The 21,376-nt window shown below is 43.2% G+C and overlaps 1 protein-coding gene across 1 annotated transcript; it reads left to right on the top strand.

Annotated features, from left to right (window-relative positions):
* Positions 1-2,971: 2,971 nt before the first annotated feature.
* LOC134097854 (fasciculation and elongation protein zeta-2-like) lies at positions 2,972-18,852 on the top strand. The gene is made up of 8 exons (XM_062550806.1): positions 2,972-3,327; positions 5,722-5,830; positions 6,161-6,277; positions 7,576-7,717; positions 10,077-10,348; positions 13,529-13,604; positions 15,441-15,506; positions 15,926-18,852. The coding sequence occupies exons 1-8, from the start codon at positions 3,023-3,025 to the stop codon at positions 15,940-15,942; spliced, it is 1,104 nt and encodes a 367-aa protein (XP_062406790.1). The 5' UTR covers positions 2,972-3,022; the 3' UTR covers positions 15,943-18,852.
* Positions 18,853-21,376: the final 2,524 nt, after the last annotated feature.

Below are 21,376 nucleotides of genomic sequence, written 5' to 3'. Positions count from 1 at the left end.
TACTTTCAATCACTTCAACTGGTGTAGTTTTTTTTATTTTTTATATAATTTTCATCAAGAGACATTTGTTATGTTATTCAAGTCTCATGTTGATATGACAATCTTCATTTTTTCATTCCAGCTTTACTGCGAGCCTTTTGGCAAGTTGTATAGGCTCAGGCTAAAACAACCCACCCATCCAGTAAATGATGTGCTTGCAGCACCATTGTGAAATGCATTTGGATGGTTTCCCGTCAAACGTGCAACATTGCAACTGTACAAAGTCATTGTTCAGAAGTCATCGAATGTCCATGGTAGCTCCTGTTCAACCACAATAGTACAATCATATCCAAGATTTTGCCTGATACACGGACGGTGCTGAGACTGCAGATCATGAGAATATACAAATGTTCTGCTGTTTGATAAATGAAAAAGTAAATGTTTATGTGCAACAAAGAGGATTTTGTTGGGACAGTTGGCATTTAATGTGTTCTTAATGGCACTTGATGGATGCTGCAGATTGAACTAATAAGTAATTTATTGTAGCAAATTTCAAATAAATCCATTATGCAGCCACATGAAGTTAGTTTTTCGCAACCCTTTTTTTGTTTTACTAACAAACTTCTATGCGAACGCAAAAAAAAAGTAGAATCTAACAAGACTGATGTCCTCAACCAATGCCACTTTGGTTTTTACTGTCCTCTTGACAAAGATGCATGCTGATTGACATTTAACAGTTGTATCACTGTGTTAGTTTATGCAGCTGCTTATCTAACGACAGTGAAGATCATTCTTTCTTTTCATTACATTTTTTTCTGTGCCAAATGTACAAGTAAAACATATTTGTCTTAATACTTTTTCTGAACTAGTCAGTTTGACTTTAAGGGAACTGAGGTGACAGATTGTTTATATCATTTTCTTAAAGGGACAATCAAATCCCTTGATCCTAGAGTCCAAGTCCATACACACTACATTATCTATTGTTACATACAGTATATATATATATAAAAAACTATTTTACAAGACAGCCTGGATGTTAGCTTGGATATGATATGAGTATTCCTGTTGTCCAATTCACAACATCTCTGTGTTGCCAATGAAGTTGTTCAGGCCCAGACAGTCATTTAAAGGGAGGGTATATGAGGTGCTAGCTAATTATGTCACCCATGCGCTCGGGGTTTTCCAGTGAACCAAGGGGCAGAGTCCTCCAGCCTGCCCACCCCTGCTCCTCAGCTTTGTGTATGCAGCTTATTGCCAATGTAGTACTGCTTCAAATAGACTTATAGCAAATGTAAAAAAAAGAAATAAAATAAGCATTTTCATCAACGATCATCATTGCCTATACTACAGAAAAGGGGATTTTAAGCACAATTCAGCTGCCTGATTGCTGTTGGCACATTATTGTAATAATAACAAAACGGATAAGGTTATATGTGACTATTTACATAGAACATTACGGTGTCACAGGCTTAAACGCAAAGTAATTTTCTTATGAAAACATGGGAGCTCATCATCAGAGTATGATACATTTTCCATTACAAAAATGTTTCAGCTAATCCTTTGATGACAGGATTTTATATGACATCGCTTTCTTTCTCGCTTTCTCTCTATCTCTCCTTTCTCTCTGTCGCTCGATCTACTCATTTATTTTTGTACCACATGGCATGGCATTTTGTTGATATGATACTTTTGCTATAAATGTTTAAAATCACACATTGCAGTGATATTTCATTTTGAAATCGTGAACTTTGTACAATTTTTATCATGCTGGTGTTAACATCTCCTACTCTAAATAAAACCCGTGTTGCCATAGTCACGGTTGCAAGGCCATTCCTTTTTTTGGGGGGGGGGGGCTATGCGCTGACAAAGAGAGACTAAATGGGTGAAGATAATTAATGATAGGTGGAAATGTTATGTGGATGTAACCAATGGGCTGGATATACAGGATGTACTTGTCCTTGTAGCCCTACATACACTCAACCAACCAATCACTGTGCCTGCTTACGAATCTGCATGAAACCAAGAGTTCATTCCTTTTTATCCCACCATGTTCAAAGACAATGTCTACTGTAATGAAGACAGGGCAAATTATATAAATAATATTTCTACCACATTCCTCAGCATCTCTTTGTGGAGACCTTAAATGAAGGGATAAAGAAACTGGAAGCTGACTTGAGCTGACAGCAGCATAACCATGGACAATTACAGTAGCCTAATACAAGGTATTGGGCAAACAGAGATATTGGATAAGGTTGGGTCCAAAGTGTTATCGGTCTTGTGATGACGACCGACGACCCTAAAGCAGGTGCTCTGACTGTCTGCTCAGAGGGATCAGGGATTATGTCTGAGTGTGTGTGTGTGTGTGTGTGTCTGAGTGTGTGTCTGAGAGTGTGCTCCATCTGTGGATGCAGCCAGGGCCCCTCTTCCTTTAGTTCCCATTTAGCCCCCACATGTTGCCCAATATGTTCTTTTGTCTCTATGCATCTATGCCTGCCTGTGTGAGTGAACCGTAGCTTTGTTGGAGGTGACCAAGAGGGCCGTCTTATTGTCTGCAGCCATTGTCTGCTGTAATATTCCTGACAACACACATCCAGCCACTCCCTTACAAAAAAACATTACAAAATATTAGTTCTTATGCAGGAAATGCAAAGTATTTTGAGCATGAAAAAAACGCCTACTGCAATTTGCTGCAAAGAAAGTCAGTATTCTGGACATGACAACGATTAGGCTACTGCACTGGCTATAGGCCTAACTGCAGTTAATTTTTGTAAGGGGTCTGCAATTACCTCGCTAATACTACAAATATGTTGACAAAATGTTGAGATAGGCGGAAAAAAACAACTCAAAGGGTTAGCCACTGCCAATGAGCAAAATTAATCTGGCGAATGACATTTGCAAGCAGCAGCTGCGACGGGGGTCCAAGCTCATAAGCTAACAAGTCACGGGTAGAGTGGGCGGGGCTCCGGAATGTCTCAGCTGGTCCTCAAGAGCGTCTGTCTCGGACCGAAGTTCAGTGAGTGTTGTTGTCCCGTAGGTAGCAGTGATGGCTGCTCCGTTAGCACATTTCGATGAAGACTGGCAGGACTTTAATGAATTCAGACCTACCTCTGAATGGCCAAATCAGCTGGATCAGATCAACTCCAATGTCGGTGACACAACAGGGTTTGAGGACTTTTCAGATCTCGACAACAGCTTTTCGGGGGAGATATGCAGCTTCAAGTCAATGGAGGACCTTGTGAACGATTTTGATGAGAAGCTGAATATGTGTTTTCGGAATTACAACACTAAGATAGAAAATATCGCTCCAGTACAGCCCATCACAGAAGATAATTTCCTGAAGGACGACGAGTAAGTATGACACTATCGCATTTTTATATGTCCATGTTTTACTGCTAATGTAACAGGAGGGCATCAGCTAGCAAGGAATCGTTAGCTTGCTAGTCACCCAGCGCAGTAAGTAATCTCAGTTGGAGCAGCAGTTGAGCTAAGCTGTGTTGATACGAGCTATTTTAACTTGTTTACATGGTGTCAGATTGCAAATTAACCAATAAACTATAGATTTGCCACCAGATTAGCAAATAAACCAAATCGTGTTAGGGGGTCGCAGCTAACGTTAGCAAAATTATGATAGCTGACCACTGAGCTGGGCTAAGGCACTGCTAGTGATAGCAAGACCAACTAGCCAAAGAGGTCTGTAAGTTCTATGCCTGTGCATAAACAGTGGACTGGCAAGATATGGCTAACTAACCCGATACGTAGGTAGGTTAGTAAACGTGGCTATTGACGGGAATGTTGTTGTTGCTGTATGTAGAGCTGTTGTAGCAATGATGAGCTTGGGTCCATGTCCACAATTCATCGGTAAGTTATTTTTAAAGTCGCAGTAGACGTGGCAAATGACTGGTCGTAATGACTGTAAAAGATCTAACACAACGCCAGCCAGCTCAAGCCTCACAAAAACACACGGATATGAATATATATATATATGAATCAAATAAATGGGTAAACGTACTGATAAGTCTTCGATGACTTGTTATAAACACTGGCATTTCACTTCAAGATAAAAAAAAAAAAAAACTGTACTTTAATATAGCCGTCAGGTCCACCAGCGAGGTGATTATTCTGCCCTGGTTGTTTTAGCGTACAGAAGCATGCAAATCGTTAGACAAGTAATGTAAACTATTTCCACTGTTTATTCTAAAGAGTACATTTTCCACTCAGACGTCAGAACTTCAATTTACCTCTTGGTTTTTAAGATAATCTTTAGTGTCACTAGACATTGTGTGAAAGTGACTCTACACTGACTGCAGTGAATACATCCACAATAGCTTGCTATTTGTTTATTTGTTAACTGGCGGTAATTTTCCTCTTCAGACACATGATGTGTCTTTGAAGATTATGTTGCAATGTAGGCCCATTGAATATTGCAGAATCACTGTGTCATGATGCCATTGTTATCACGCTGGGTGACTGATTGTGACAGTTTACCCACAAGCTGATACTTTTATCCCCTCCTCGGCCTGCTAGAGATATACTAACTAATGGGGGGAATTTTGCTGCCCTCCTTCTCATGGTGGAATGGTGGACAACAATTACCGTGGATGGAGATTTTCTCCCCTGACATTTTCCTGCGCTAGATAGCAGCTTGAAGAGGGTGTGTAGGCTATTTTTCTGCCCGTGTCTTTGTGCCTATGGTTTTCCATACACACATGTGGTCGTCTGTGGTCATGCACGTTGGTGCATCTGCATTTGTATGCGTGTGTGCGTGTCTGTTCTTTGGTTCTGTTATAGACATGCTGCTTCAAAGGCTGGCGGGGGGGGATCTGAAGCCTGGAAATGGCCTCTCTGGCATGTCGCACCAGAGAAAGGGCAGCAAAGATGCAGCGCTATCAGAGACAAGGATGGAGAGAGACAGAGCAGTGGAGAAGAGACGCATGAAAAAGACACATAAAAAAGAGATGCTTAAAAGAGGAGGGAGAGAGGGAAATGGATGGAGATGAGAAGAGAAGAGATGAGAAGTGATTCAACTGAGAGGGCTGTTGGGGATGTGTGGTGGAAAGAGCAGAGAGGCAGAGTCAGAGGAGGGCACGCTTGACTGCACTGTCCTCAGGGCGAGCATCGCTGTCTTAACGGCGGCCAGTCTTCTCGTACATTACACACCCAGGCCAGTTGAACCCCATCGCTATCTTAACGACGGCCAGTCTTCTCGTACATCACACACCCAGGCCAGTTTAACCCCATCACTGTCTTAACGACGCTAGTCTTCTCCTACACACCCAGGCCAGTTTAACCCCACTACTGTCTTTGCGTTCAAGCACAGCTAGATTTCAGTACCAGACGTGTTAGGCTGGGAGATGATGTCAAAAGTCATCATGAAATCATTTGAAATGGGCTATACGACTGAACGGCTGCACTATTAATTAAACAGTCAGTACCAGTTAGTGTGGAGCTTTAAGGGTACAGTTCCCTAATGGACGTTCATTTCAAGAGATGTAGTGATATCCTATAGCCTACGTCTAAGTTGTTACTTGATTTAGTTCAATTTACACTTCAAGTCAAGTCAAGTCAAGTCACATTTATTTATATAGCACACTTAAGCGCAATGTAATTGACCCAAGGTGCTCACAGAAATAAGATAAATACAATAATGAAAACAAAAGTATAAATGACAAATGAAATAAATTACACTTTAGAGCTGTATATGTTTAGTAGGTCCTTATGTAAGTCTCTGTGTTCTTCCTATAGAATCTGGAACGCTCTGACGGATAACTATGGAAACGTGATGCCAGTGGACTGGAAGACCTCTCACACACGCTCCCTCCACTTACCCACCCTCAACCTATCAGAGCAGAGGGTAAGCCTGCAGTCACATCGCAACGCCATGTGATGTCCATGGTCCCACAACATGCAAGACATGCAGAAATATCATGTTCATGAAAAAGTAATGTTTGATGAGGGATTTGTCCATGTGTTTGATGCATTTGGCATTCTATGAGGAAAAATAGCGTGTGTGTGTGTGTGTGTGTGTGTGTGTGTGTGTGTGTGTGTGTGTGTGTGTGTGTGTGTGTGTGTGTGTGTGTGTGTGTGTGTGTGTGTGTGTGTGTGTGTGTGTGTGTGTGTGTGTGTGTGTGTGTGTGTGTGTGTGTGTGTGTGTGTGTGTGTGTGTGTGTGTGTGTGTCATTAGAAAGAGGACAACTCGTCACTGGACCTCTCGGACGATGAGGAGCTGCGGGAGCAAATGGACATGCACTCCATCATCGTATCGTGTGTCAACGACGAACCGCTCTTCACCGCTGAGCAGGTCGGTTACCACCGTCCCCGTCAGGCTCCACTGAGCAGGAGATATGATATAGCAGCGCAGTAAAGAGTGTGTGACTAGCAACACACAATGCATACCGTCATTTCCCAACTATTAGCTGCAGTTTAAACATTGATTTTGCCAAATTGATTTAACTGTGAGGTTAAAACACTGTCCTGCAGCTTATACAATGCGGCTGATACACAGAAAATTGCTGTAGTAAAGAGACGGAAATGAAATAGCAAAGCTATTGTTGTTTGCAGCAGTTCACACTCTCTGTGGAGGGTCATGCGGCCACACGAGCCTCCATAGCATGGGTCCAGATGCCAGGGCCAAGCACACTGTTCAGGTGCACTCAGATTCCTTAAACACAGAATACAAAATGGCAGGCAGTACTTCCCATAGCGTGGTGGTGGTAGTTAGAACATGAAATGACATTTTTATTGCTGCTAAATAAACGTTTTGCTTTTTGCATAATGGGCATTGCAGACAAGTTCCTGGTTGTATTTTCTGAGTTCCCAAATAAGCATATCCCTGTAAGTTAAAAATAGAAATTTAATTATTTTCATTTCTCTCTGACCTATTTAGATAAGAAAAAATAGAAATTATAGATGGGTTTCCATGTCACTCCTGAAAAATGCCTCAGAATAGAACACTTTCTGAAGCCATGTGGCATCTGTTTCTCTCAGTAGCAGCATTTCTAATGATCCCTGTAATGTGGAAAGAGTTGCTATCTCACACTTGACCTGATGAGCCAGACACACTGTATTTGGGCACCGCCATCAGCAACTGTCTTCTGGGATACACCCTGCAGAACTTGGGCCTGTAAATCCCGAATGCAGCCTTCACAGCATAACAGACACCAACATACACATTTTTTTTTTTTTTTTTTTTTTTTGAGTTGTGGAGCTAGAATGTGCGGCATTGTAGGTAACCGTGACAACCTTTTGTGGGATAATCCATCATGCAGAACAGAACTGTGTGAAAGTTCTTGGCGCCCGTCAGGATCCTCGCTAGGCTGTCTGGCCCCTCAAGTGTTGCTGGGGGAGATGTGGTTGTATTTTTGGGAACATTGTGTGTACTGTTCTGAGAGGGTTGTTGTTGACCTCGGCTGGGCCGCAGCAATGCAAATGTTATCGTGGTGTATGTAGAGCTAGAGCAGGATGTGACCGGGTCTCTGAAGGGGAAAATGCTGGTGTAGCTCTTAAGTGTGTTGTGTTGCTGGTCCTCTGTAGTGCTGATCGTGTATGTGTGTGTGTGTGTGTGTGTGTGTGTGTGTGTATGTGTGTGTTGTGTTTTAGGTGATTGAGGAAATTGAGGAGATTATGCAAGAGTCTCCAGACCCAGAGGAGGATGAGAGTCCATCCCAGTCCGACATGTCCCTACTCTGCCAAGAGATGAACACACTCAACAGGTCCAGCTCTACCAGCAGCTACGAAGAGAGTAAGTCTGTGTCTCTGTGTGTGTGTGAGTGTGTGTGTGTGTGTGTGTGTGTGTGTGTGTGCGTGTGTTTCAGATATCCCTCTTCAGCAACTAGATACCCCTGCTGACCATGGTTATTATTGCCACAATAAGGGCATGAAGGATTAGTAAATTGGAGATATTGTTAGCCCGTGTGTGTGTGTTTTAAAGCATTGAGGTGGGCATAAATGTAGGCCATATTAATTATATAATCCCTGCATTGTATAATGGGCTCTGAAATTGGCGTCCGGTCGCATAAATCAGAGATTGCGCAACAGTGATGCTATAAGCAGCCCCACAGCACAGTGTTCAGGCTCATTACGGACCATATACCTCATATGAGGATTTATATAATAGCCCACCCTGGCCTGTGTGTGTGTGTGTGTGTGTGTCAGAATGCGTGTTTGTGTTTGCACAACTGGAGGCATGATGTGGATGTGACTGCACGTGTGCATACGTGCGGATGCTGTGCCTTTGATGCTGTTGGGGGACTGGTCAGCCGTCACAGTGTCATTTAGTAGTGGGCTGTTGTGTGTTGACTGTGTGTGTGTGTGTGTGTGTGTGTGTTGTGTGTGTGTGTTGTACTTGAGAATGGATGTGAGAGAGAGAGAGAACGAGAGAGAGAGCGAGGGCGAGAGCGTGAGCACAGACCATCTCATAAGAGCTGCTGGCAAAGTGACTGAGCTGTCATTCTACATCTCATTCAGCTTCTAGCAACTGAATCATGGCTGTGTGTGTGTGTGGGGGGGGGGGGGGGGGGGGTCATCTGTTCTATTTTGGATGTGTGTCTGTATGTTCTTTCAGTGTGTTCTGCACAAACTTGTGCATGCAGTTTGTAGCACACATTAGCACACGTGTGCATTTGTTCACATAGATAGATAGATAGATAGATAGATACTTTATTGATCCCCAAGGGGAAATTCAAGAATAAACATGGCTGTTTATGTTCTCTAGCTAAGGCGAGGACTCTGCAGTGTGTGTGTGTGTGTGTGTGTGTGTGTGTGTGTGAGAGACACAGAGACAGAGACAGAGACAGAGACAGAGACAGAGACAGAGACAGAGACAGAGACAGAGACAGAGACAGAGACAGAGACAGAGACAGAGACAGAGACAGAGACAGAGACAGTTTAGTGTCTTCCTTTATCTCTCTCTGGTGTAGATGGTCTCTCCGTGACTATGCCAACCTTGGTTAAAGTGTGTGTGTGTGTGTGTGTGTGTGTGTGTGTGAGAGAGTGAGTCTGAGTCTGGCGTGCCTACAGAACTTTCATTATCTCTCTGCTGCCAAATGCTTGGTTAAAGCATTTGTACATCTGTACTGAATGAGCTGGATCTCTGTGTGTGTGTGAGTGTGCGTGCGCGTGCGTGTGAGAGAGAGAGAGAGTGCATCTCTGGTGCCAAGCGCTTGGTTAGAGCATTAGTCTGTGCCTCCCACCCTGTATGTCTGCCTCCCACTTTAAATGGTCTTTCTTCCTGTCTCTATGATTATCTGAGAATTGTCTAGGCAGCTCCCTTTAAGACTCAGAAGTCTAGTGGAGAATCAGAATGACACCATGTAGCTGTATCACACCCTCACTTCCTGTCATGTGACTACAATGACCTCATCTCTCTGTCTTTCTTTTTTCTTTGGGTGCGTTCGTAAATTGCACTCCGAGCGCTCCGAGCACACTCTGAAACTTTTTTAACCGTTCGTAAATTCAGAGTGTGGATGGAATTATCGTTCGTTTATTCAGAGCGTCACACTCTCGGAGCGCCCAGAGCGTACTCTGGGCACTCCAGCTGAAAGGACAGAGTAGCCGAGTGTGACGTCACATCAGTCAGCTAGTAACGAATCTAGTTACCTACGTAACGTTAACAGGTTAGCATTTTAGTGCTAGTGCTAGAAGAACGTTTCCAAGTTTACATTACAAGCGTTGCTCATCAAGATTATGTAGACGGTTTAAATAACTGCTCTCACATTGTTCTTCATCATCACTGTCAAGAAAGCTCTTGCATCAGTGGAATTGAGTTTTGAATAATACATAAACCCTGTTTCAAAAGTGCCGTAGTGGCGTCCATATTGTAAACATAAACACAACTAATCGTTCGTAAATTCACTGGGAGTTAGAATGCTCGTCTTTTTCGAAATTCAGAGCGTTATTCTATTTTTCAGAGTGTCAGATTGAATTTACGAACGCACCCTTTCTCTCACTTACTTTCTGTCTTTGTTTCTCGCTGTCTGTCTTTCTTGCTTTTTTCTTTCTGTCTTGCTTTCTCTCTTTCTTTCTCTCTTTCTTTCTCTCTCTCTCTTTCTTTCTTTCTTGCTTTCTCTCCTTTGCTCTCGCTCCCTCCCTCTCTCCCTCAGCTCTGCGCGGGTTGTCGGTGTCGGAGCTGAGCGGGCGGCTGCAGCAGGTGGAGACGCTGATCCGGGGCCTGTCGGAGGAGCTGGTGCAGCAGCTGGCGCTGCGGGACGAGCTGGACTTTGAGAAGGAGGTGAAGAACCGCTTCATCTCGCTGCTCATCACCGTGCAGAACCGCCAGAAGGAGCACCGGCAGCTGCTCAAGCGCCGCGGCGGCAAGATCCGCAGCCCCAGCCTGCAGACGCGCGGCGGGGAGAGGACACACGTGCCCGGCACGGTGAGAGGACGCACACACACACACACGCACACACACATACACACACACACATACACATATGTGACCCTGTAAAGCGGAACCAGTCGTTTCGGTAAAATTAATTAATTTAAGTTATTGTGCTCACGTGAACGGCCATAAACTAAGCTTTCCAACGATATGTATATCGAGGGTATTACACAAACTATCGCTAAGATAACAGCATCCAAAGTTGACATGGTTCTCCTGTCACGATATGCCAGAAGAGGAGAAATCACCTTTTTAAGCGGCACGTGCACAACGGGAATGACAGCAAATGTGTTGAATCTTTGCCGGGTTTAACAGTCAAAACGTATGTTTTTCCGTGAAATGCGTTCACGGTATGAAACTGTAGACTGTATGCAGTCGAATTAGGCGAAAATGTGAAATTCAACATTTTAACCCGGAAGTTTGTTATTGTTGATTTTCTCAAAATAACGTTGTGCGCAAAACGACTGATTTCGCTATGAATGGTCACATATAAGCACGCACATACACACACAGGCGTATACACACACTCGCATACGCACAAGCACACATATACGCGTGCACTGCGCGCGTATACAAACACACACACACATGCATACATACACACATACAGTTCACGTAGGCATACACGCACAGAGAGATGCAGACAAGAATTTCCTGAGATGGAGACTGGAGTTGTCTTTCACAACAGAGACTACAAGTCAGAATTGCAATGCAGTAACTGCTTATGGCATTTGAACTTGAACTTTCATATGTACACACACACACACACACACACACACACACACACATAAATAAGATTAACATGACCAAGTGTCTGCACAGAAAGGCGAATGGACACACTGATGTCCAGTCCAGTTCAGAGCTGGAAGAATTTCCATACACACATCCAACAAGAGGCCTAGGTAAACATTTGTAGTGAACACCACACTCCCACGCAGCAGTGGGCTTTGCAGCAGTAGGTGTCTGTGTCAAACGCTGTGTTGTGTCCAGTGTGTGTGCGCTCTCTAATCTGTCCTGTTAAGCACCGAGGATCCAGCGGATCAGTTCCGCTCTACCTCCCAATCAAAACAAACACCCCAGGGCCAGTCCTCCCTGCTGCCTTGTCATGCACTCTCTCGCTCTCTCTCTCTGTCTGTACTTCTCTTTCTCTCGGTTTCTTTCTCTCTCTCTCTCTGTCTGTGCTTCTCTTTCTCTCGGTTTCTCTCTCTCTCTCTCTCTGTGCTTCTCTTTCTCTCTTTCTTTCTCTTTCTCTGTACCTCTCGCTCTGTCTTTCTCTCGATCTCTCTCTGTCTTTCTCGCTCTCTCTATCTGTCTTTCTCGCTCTCTTTCTCTCTCCCTCTCTCTCTCTCTCTCTCTTTATTTCTCTAATCCTGTTACTTCGGCTTCACACTGGGACCACTCTTCTCTATCACTCTTTACTCATGCAATTCTTTTCTTTCTGCACTCGTTCACTCATTATGTATCTCTCTTCCTTTCTCTCTCTCTCTCTCTTCATCCTCCTCTTCTGTCCTCCACCTCCCTCCCCCCTTCACTCTCTCAGCGTTTCAGTATGGAGGGGCTCTCCTCAGTCATTCAGAGCGGCCTGCGCCACACATTCAGGGGCACAGGAGGGGACAAGCAGGTGCCCTCTTCTCTACCTCCCCACCTCACTCCATTCCCTCTCTTCTCTACCTCCCCAACCCACTCAATTCCTTCGCTTCTTTACCTCCCCACCTCACTCCGTTTCATTCCCTTGCTTCTCCACTTCTCTGCTTCTCCTGGAAACCCTCACTCCATCCCTAACCAGCTCACCCCCCCCCCATACACACACACACGTACACCTTTCCCTCTAAATGTAAAGGGTTAGCTTGCTAAAACCCATCTCATTCATTGCCTTTGTGAGGCACGTGTGCAGCACATGTAGTTGATCCTATTTTGAGGATACGAGTGCTGAGGACAGCCGATATGGGCTTCAGATTAACCTGCGAGCTCCAGTAAAAGGCTCCCGCTGAGCTGTCTATTTACGCAGCTACTCAAAGTCAACGGCAGCCATCCATGGCCTTGGATTTGGATTCAGTTTAGTTAATAAACCTTAAAACTCTAAAATGAAAAAGGTATTTTTATCTCATTCATTCATTTCATGGTGCAGGCAGGGCCTTCGCACTGGGTTTTTTTAGCAGGCTATCCCATGATGGATGCAATTGGAATCATCGGTGTGCATGCGCTCTAATTCCGAGTTTGTCCTTTCTTTCTTTCTTTCTTTCTTTTCTTTTCTTCCCACTCCTCTGTGTTTTGTTTTTTCTGAGCTCTGTAGGAATACTCAATCAGCGCTCTCAGCTGCCCTGCCAAAAACCAAACACCACCCAGCGCTCTCCCGCCCCGCAATCACCCAACAGCCAATCACAGTAGCCTGGAAGGTCACACGCGCCTCAACGCTGACCTATCACAGAGCACCTGTGCTTCACTTTAACCAATCAGCTTCTTCTCATCCCCTTGCTGTGCGCCAGTTCTACCAGCTGCTCTCTCAGTAGCTGCTCTTACACAAGTCTCAGCATCCCCAGCTAAAAATAGGCAGCCTTCAGGCATTCACTGCCTTCAAAATAAAAACAAGCTCCGCATCATTTGAATAAAATCAACATTTATTAGGGGAGACCGAGCCAGTGAACCACGGAGGTCTGGGGTAATGTTTGTGCTGGTGATGGTGGCTGCACAGAACAACACTGTGTGAAAGGGCACTGCCAGACCTGCTGTTATCATTTTTCTACACAGCATCATTTGTATTTTTATCGTATTTATTTCTTTATTTTGCCTGTTCATGCAGTCATTCAGCTTCTCTGCCCATTCACCATGTCATTCAGTCGTTCTCTCTGACTGAGTTCTCTTGGGCGGCTCTGATCACTGGAACAGTTCCAATTAGCTTAGTATCAGTACACACACAGCTGCGTATACAACGTGCTCTAAGGCTCTACACCTGGGTCTCTTTTTAATGGCTTTTGATTTGTTGTGGCGCTTACCTGTTTTATTTGTTTTGTTTCGGTATTTTGGTGCATCTCCTTAACCCTCTCTTCCCCTAATGCCCTTGCATGGATCGCAGCAACAGTGTCATGAGTAAATCTGTACAGTCTGTTACAGATTCTAATCTTTCTCCCCCCTCTCTCGCTCTCTCTCTCTCTCTTTCTCTCTTTCTCTTTACAGTATCTTACCACAGTGATTCCCTATGAGCAAAAGAGCGGCCCTCCGTCAGTGGAAGACCTTCAGTACCTCACCAAAAGTGAGCGATGACCTTTAACTCCGATCCTTGCACCTCCAGACATTTACTCGGTTTACAGTGCCTATAGAAAGTCATCATACCCTTTTGAAATAGTTACTTTTTTTGTCTTACAGCCTGAAATCAAAACCCATTTTAAAAAAAATCTTTTCCAGTTTTATTAGCAAATTTTGCTGTACAACATCAAAATAATGAAAAAAAAGTAAACAGTTCTGAAAATTAATAAAAAATGAAAAACTAGAATAACAAGGTTGGAAAAGTCATCATACCCCTGACTCAATACTTTGTAAAGCTTCCTTTTGCTTTCATTACAGCCATCAATCTGTTTGGATATGTCTGTATTATAGCTTTGCACACCTAGTTAGGGGAATATTTGCCCAATTTTCCGTACAGAAATGTTAAAATTTAGTCAAATTCTGTAGGGAATGGCGATAGACTGCTCTCTTCAAGTCAATCCACAGATTTTCTATAGGATTTAAGTCAGGGCTCTGACTTTGCCACTCAAGGATATTCACCATCCTATCCTTAAGCCACTGCTTTGTTCTTTTGGCAGTATGTTTAAGATTATTGTCGTGTTGGAAGGCGAATGACCTCCCCATCCTCAGCTGTCTAGGAGAGGGACGCAGGTTTTCCTTAAGAATGTGGGTGTACTTGGCAGCATCCATTTTCCCTTCTATCCTGACCAATTGCCCAGTTCCTGCTGAAAAGAAACATCCCCACAACATAATGTTGCCCCCACCATGCTTCACACTAGGTATGGTGTGTTTTGGGAGGTGTACTGTGTTGGTTTTCGCCAAACATTGCGCTTGGAGTTCAGTGCAAAAACACATCTGGAATATTCTGCTACCATGTGGAAAAAGCTTATATGGTCAGATGAGACTAAGATCGAACTTTTTGGAGACTAAGATTGAAGTTTTTGGACTGAGCTCCAGGCGCTAACCAAACACAGTATACACACCCAAACACACCCAAAACACACCATACCTACTTGGAAGCATGGTGGGGGCAACATTATGTTTTGGGGATGTTTCTCTTCAGCGGGGACTGGGCAATTGGTCAGGATAGAAGGGAAAATGGATGCTGCCAAGTACACCAAAATTCTTGAGGAAAACCTGCGTCCCTCTCCTAAACAGCTGAGGATGGGGAGGTCATTCGCCTTCCAACACGACAATAATCTTAAACATACTGCCAAAAGAACAAAGCAGTGGCTTAAGGATAGGATGGTGAATATCCTTGAGTGGCAAAGTCAGAGCCCTGACTTAAATCCTATAGAAAATATGTGGATTGACTTGAAGAGAGCAGTCCATCGCCATTCCCTACAGAATTTGACTAAATTGTAACATTTCTGTACGGAAAATTGGGCAAATATTCCCCTATCTAGGTGTGCAAAGCTATAATACAGACATATCCAAACAGATTGATGGCTGTAATGAAAGCAAAAGGAAGCTTTACAAAGTATTAAGTCAGGGGTATGATGACTTTTCCAACCCTGTTATTCTAGTTTTTAATTTTTTATTAATTTTCAGTATTGTTGAGTTTTTTTTTCATTATTTTGATGTTGTACAGCTACATTTGTAAATAAAACTGGAAAAGATTTTTTTTTAAATGGGTTTTGATTTCAGGCTGTAAGACAAAAAAGGTAACTATTTCAAAAGGGTATGATAACTTTCTATAGGCACTGTATGTATCGCCACAACACTGAGATGCATGTGTAGAAAACAGCAGTTTTGAATAGCAACATGGATTGGATTGGATTGGATTGGATTGATTTATTTATTGATTGATTCGTTGATTGATTGATTTATTGATTCATTGCTTCATTGCGTGGTTGTTCCATAGTACTGCACGCCATGAAGGACGACAGCGATAAAGTCCCTAGCCTGCTAACTGAGTACATCCTCAAAGGTATGTGTGTGTGTCTCTCTGTCTCTCTATCTCTGTCTGACCCTCCCCTGGTGAGGTTCTTGTTGCTCAAGATATTTCAGAGCAACAAGGCATGAACTGGCCACCCTGTGTTGTAACAGCCCCTTAGCCAATACCAGACATGATGATTCACTCTACTGTAATAGAGCCAAACCGCCAATGGGCTGGCGAATTATTTTCTTTTGCTAACATTGTTCCATGCCTTAAATTACTTGTCTCTAGGACATTGTTTAATTTGTTATAAACCTGTGGGATCGGTGTGGGGTCTACTCTTCAACTCTTGTTATTGCCTGTTGTAGAGTCTAGGTGTAGGAATGTAGTCTTGCTTTGTCCAGTTGTTGACGTTCGCGTGACTGACCTTTGACCTATTGTCCATACCTTTTCCCCGATCTCCTTCACAGTATTATGTCCCTCGTAGTCCTCCAGGAATGCCGGGACCTTCCAGTTGGTACGAGGTGACGCAGTGAAGCCCTCATGTCCTGTTTCCACGGGCTCCGTGGTTTTCAAACTCTTAGGTGTTTTACCTCATTTTTATTTTTTTAATTTTTAATCCCATAGCATTTTCCATGTGTCAACCTAATACTATTTTGATATCATGTGAGATGTTTTTTTTTATTTTTTATTTTTAAACGCATGTGAGTTTGTAATATGTTAGCGTATGCATTACCAGTCAGCAGTATTACTCCACGAGTCGTGTGTCCTCAGCTCAGCATGGCTCACGGCCCGTTACATGACTCCGCCATTTCCTCAGACAAACATTTCCTCAGAACAACATCGCGATCCTGTACGAGAGATTCTACTTATCGCCTTGACGACGGGTACGAGACCACCACAATTCCTTGGCCCACAGCTGAGAGATTTCCTGTTGTTGGGTTGCATCTGGTTTGTTCGGTTACTGCATGGTTTTCAATGTACTCTGTGCACTCCGAGAGGTACAAGGACGTCTTTGGTAGTAGTCTTAACAAGCGGATATCACAAGGCCTAGCCGATTAGCATTAGCCTTGATGACCTGTGACCTTGTGTAGTGCGGATGTGCAGTTATGAAAGTGTAGCTTTAAAGGGTAAGGGGCCTCTGGCCTGACGAGCACTGTGAAATGATGTTGTGACTGAGGCCTCTCTCTGTAGCACATTGACAAGCTTGAAACTTGTCGGGGCGTTTTTGCCAGGCTTTTGTAGGATGGTGAAAGCTTGGTTTTGAGAAAAGGGAAAATCTGTGCTTACCTGCAAAGACATCTTCCACTTATGAAGCACAAAAATCTGCAATAATTTGTGATCTATCTTAGTCCTTTTATATGAAGCTTGTATGCTTATATAGTTTTTAGCTAGCTCGTAACTGATGTAAAAACCATGGGAGATGATAAATTGGGACAGTGGAACAGTAATGTCTTTATAAAGGGAGATACTGCTAAAGAAACTGCATGACTGTGGAATACAACATCAACCTTCTTCCTTTAGCCAGCGCACTAAGGTATGTGTAACGCACACAAAGCTCAGGTGCCATCAACAGCAGCTCAGTGGCGCCCCCTGCCCTAAGGCTGGAGCGGTGCATGGTGCCAACTGGTTTTAACCTCATCTTTGCCGTGTCAGCCAGTCTAAATTGTTCCTCCCTCTCTCGGCTCCTTTGATTGGTGCCAGTGCTCTGATTGATGATTGTCATGGCAACACTCAGACCCCCCCCCCCCCCCCCCCCTTGTCCTCAACAACGTATTCCCTGTGTCATCGGAAAACTCCCGTTTGTTGAAGACGGTCTACTACAGTTGAAGCAGCCTACTAACTTGCATGCACAGAGCATGCTGCCAGAGCCATACCAGCATAGACCAGGGGCAGTGACACGTGTGGGTGTTACCATGCCGCCCAACGTCCTGTGATCAGGAAGTGTCCAGGTTTACAGCTCTCCTAACATCTTCCACGGCTAGTCCCCCACATGCTGGTCATGTAAACATTGAGTAGACATTGAGTAAGCTTTGAATATTATATAGCTCTGCGTGCATACCCTCCCATTAGTCTTTTTCAGCCCATGTAGTTGGTGAAGTCTTTAGGCTATAGTCATTTTTACCTAGTGAGGTATTTGGGGACATTTTCAGTGTCCCCTGTAATGTCCTGTGCTTGTGTCTTATGGTCACCCTTGCTACCTGTCCCTTTTTAATCTGATTACAGTGAGCCTATAATCTCTAATAACATGCCAGTTTAGCATTTGAATTCTCTCTGTCTCTCTGTCTCTCTCTTTAAAACACATAGTGATTGCTGTCACAAGGCTCAGAAACATTTGAAACCTGACACAAACTTGCACTTTCTCTGTAACTTGCCCAAAGGACAGTTTGACCCTAGAAAGAAGCTCTGGTCAATAATCACACATAAAATAACAATATTTTTGGAGGGCCACATCCTGAGTGCAAGCACACATAAGGATATGGATGCCCAGTAGAGACTCTGCTATGAAGCTACGCGTTTGGGGCTCAGTTGGACTACAGATGGTAGATTTGCCCCAAACATCTATTAGGAACTATCATGTAACAAAACAGGCTTTATAAAAAAATCAGCGGCACACAACTCTGACTTCCCTTTAGTTTATTTTGGGATTTGTGAGATGGGTATTTTAAAGTTCAGTCTACTCTGCGGTACAGTCTGATTTATGCTTGATGATGCTTAATGCTTGATGGCATTACGGTACCTTTGGAATGGATTACAATCTGGTGTTCCAAACGAGATTCCAGCATGTTTTGCCCTCCAGCAAACAAAGTCAGTAAAACAAGGCCTCAGATTGAATCAGAGCTTACGCAGATGGATCAACAGATGCAGAATGTGTTTTTACTATTATTATTATTATTATTACTATTATTATTTGTAATTTTCTTAGCTTATTCAAGCTAAATGTCAAATATGCCAGTTTAAAAGAATTAATTGAAAGTCACGGCAGGACATTGAAAGTCGAAATGACATATAAATGATCTATTTTTGTCCTGAGGTTTACTGTATTTATAGGAGTAAATGGAATCCAGTAGTGAAATGAGAAACGGTCGTCGCCCTATCCCAGGCGTCAGAACTATAGATTTATATTTCTACTCTCTCTCCTGTATTTCTATGGCTGCCTGTGTACAGAAATAACAGTTTTGTAAATAGAAACATGTTTGTTTTTAATGTACCTTTCTTTCCTCCTATCCGCTCTCTTTCTGTCACGGATCATTGTTTGTTTCCCATTACAATGTAATGTGCTACAATTAATTTATTCTGTTAATGCCATTTAAAGCATATCATCTTTAGTGGTACAAATGTTTTGTGCCAGTTTGCACTGGAACTCATCCGAACTAAATAAAGACTTTTGACTGTATGGAATGCCTTAATTTTAATCTTGGATTAATTGTTAACTGTTAATCGCTAAAGCAGTTGATGGTAGACAAGCATGCTTTTCTTCTCCTAAAACTGACACTCACATAGGCTTCAAGGTTGCCTTTCCTTTCTTGTGGTGGGTGTTCATTTCACTTTGTCGTTGTGAGATGATAAAGTGACAGCCGAATGCTATTTTTTGCCACAGATTACAAAATAATTTCCCTTGAGGCTTGCCTGTGTAGGCGGTATTATCATTTATAGTGCATGACACGAAATAAGAATCTGGCCGACTCATCAGTCATTTCATGACTGTGCTTATTAGAGACAGAGAAATTGCACCACTGACTCACTAAAAGGATCCAGGTGCAAGCTTTCGCAAAAGCCAGGAAATGTCAGTGAGTGTTCTGCCAGAATAAAGCCACAGACTGACTTGAAACAGACCCTGTCATAAGATCTGTTTGGACATTTGTTTGTGGAAACCTCATGTCGTGTTATGTTGTTTCACACAAATAAATCCCTTCAGCAGTTAGATCACAACTCCACTGAGTGGTGTTCGGTGTTAACTCCAATCAGCGTGACGCTGCTTGAGGAAATAATCGAGAGGAAAGATAACTGCTAGCTCTAGATAATGTCATAGGAAGATGTCCAATTTCTTTGAAGCTTTATAACTGCAATCCATGTGCTTGTAATGCTGTGCAGAGTGAGTTGCAAATGAATTGCCTCCACGGTGGTTGTTGCTGTGGCTGTTAAATCCCCTGCTGTGGTGTGCCTCAGAGTCCATCAACAGCTCAAGCCATCCACCTCCAGTGAGGTCCCACCAGTGACTTACAGTACGTTCTACAGGAGCGGTGCCTGGCAGGGGTCAAAGGTCACCCAGTCCAGTGGAGCAGGCTACAGGTTGGTGTCTGTGAACATGGTGTGCTCTTTCCTCACTGTGCTGAAGCCTTTGATAGTGTCAACAAACTCTTCATCTTCCATGAACTAAAAGAGAACAAATAGTTTTAAAACTGGATTCTTTTTTGTTTGTTTGTTTTTTTAAATACACAAGAACACATTTTAGTACCAACTGGAAGCGCTTAGAAAGACCTTCTGGATTATGTTTGAAGGTCAGAGCCTTGTGTATGTTGGCAGGAGTCTCAGGTTTTAGATTTGAGATTTTCTGTCCCTGTCTGGGATCAATTTGAGGTACTCACCATCCCGCTGTCGTGCCACCGCTTATGCGGATCCCATTCCTCATTCCCGCCCTCCTCAGTCTTCTTCTCTATGACCTCACTGATGCTGCGGTGCAGGGAATTCTGGGAATGTGCGAGCGTTGACACGTGCAGTGTGGACACCGTGACGATGCCATCCTCCCCCTCCAGAACCTTACTGTCCACTACATCCTGGAAGGGAATTGGGTCGGGTCAAGGCTTGGTATCCTCAAATCTCTTAAGTATAGTCACTGACAAAAGTATTGTCACTCCTTTAGAATTGTTGGTTTTTAAGCAAAATACAAACAAATCAGGACCATTGCAATAGCTCAACACAACTGAAACAACAATTGGTTTACACAAAATATCACCAAAAATGTTGTGGGAAGTGAATACTGTCGAACTTGGTATGCTTGAATCTCTTAAGTATATGTCAGCTCTAACGCAAACTGCCAACGAGCAAACTATCTGTTCTAGCCGAGCACTTAAAAACGAATTGATGATTGATCTTAGAAAAGGTGTGATGAGGTCAGTGCCTCATATGTGCTGGCAGGAGTCTTCATGTGTAGAGTTTATATAACATTACTTGATTTCTACATTGTGTAGGTTTAGGTGTAGGTCTTGAATTTCCCATTGGGGATCAATAAAGTGTCTATGTATCTCTCTATCTGTCTATCTGATCTATCTAGGTGTAGATTTTGTATTTTCAGAGAGCGTCAGTCTTTGCAGGGACAGTTGAGCCATAAGAGGTTCTGACCTCACGGTGTAGAGTGAAGCCCTTCAGGGTCACACTGTTGGAGGCGCTCGTCGTGTCTGGCACCGTGTCAAACTGAAAAACAAAACTCGTTACACTGTTTGTCAGTTGCAGTCTGTTCAGAACCTACTGTAAACACTTACACTTACACTTACACTGTAAACCTACTGTCATTTAAGCACACATCAACACAGAATACTACAATGACTGAGATTGTTGGCAAATGTTACGAATACAGTTGTTTTCAAATGAATAGCAGTGTGTTAAAAAATAAGGTCAATAAAAACATACAGTATATCATGGTATCAAAAATCATGGTATGGGATGTTTTCTTGTGTATTTTCATGGATCAGTTTGAATTCATCATAATGGTCATATGCTGAAGAGGAAATACACCCGAAATGGATGTTTCGCCCCAAAACACAAGTAAGTGAGCAAAAATCTTGGATCCAGACATAAGGGATGAGGCAATGGAGTAGCCAGCTCAATCCCCTGACCTCAATCCCATTGGAAAAATACCGTTTCTGAAACAAAACAGGAACTATTGAATGTAGTTTGTCCATTCTGGGCAAAAATACAAA

Source organism: Sardina pilchardus, chromosome 12 (genome assembly GCF_963854185.1).
Source record: "Sardina pilchardus chromosome 12, fSarPil1.1, whole genome shotgun sequence".
Classification (NCBI taxonomy): domain Eukaryota; kingdom Metazoa; phylum Chordata; class Actinopteri; order Clupeiformes; family Clupeidae; genus Sardina; species Sardina pilchardus.
This window is presented reverse-complemented; position numbering and strand designations above follow the sequence as displayed.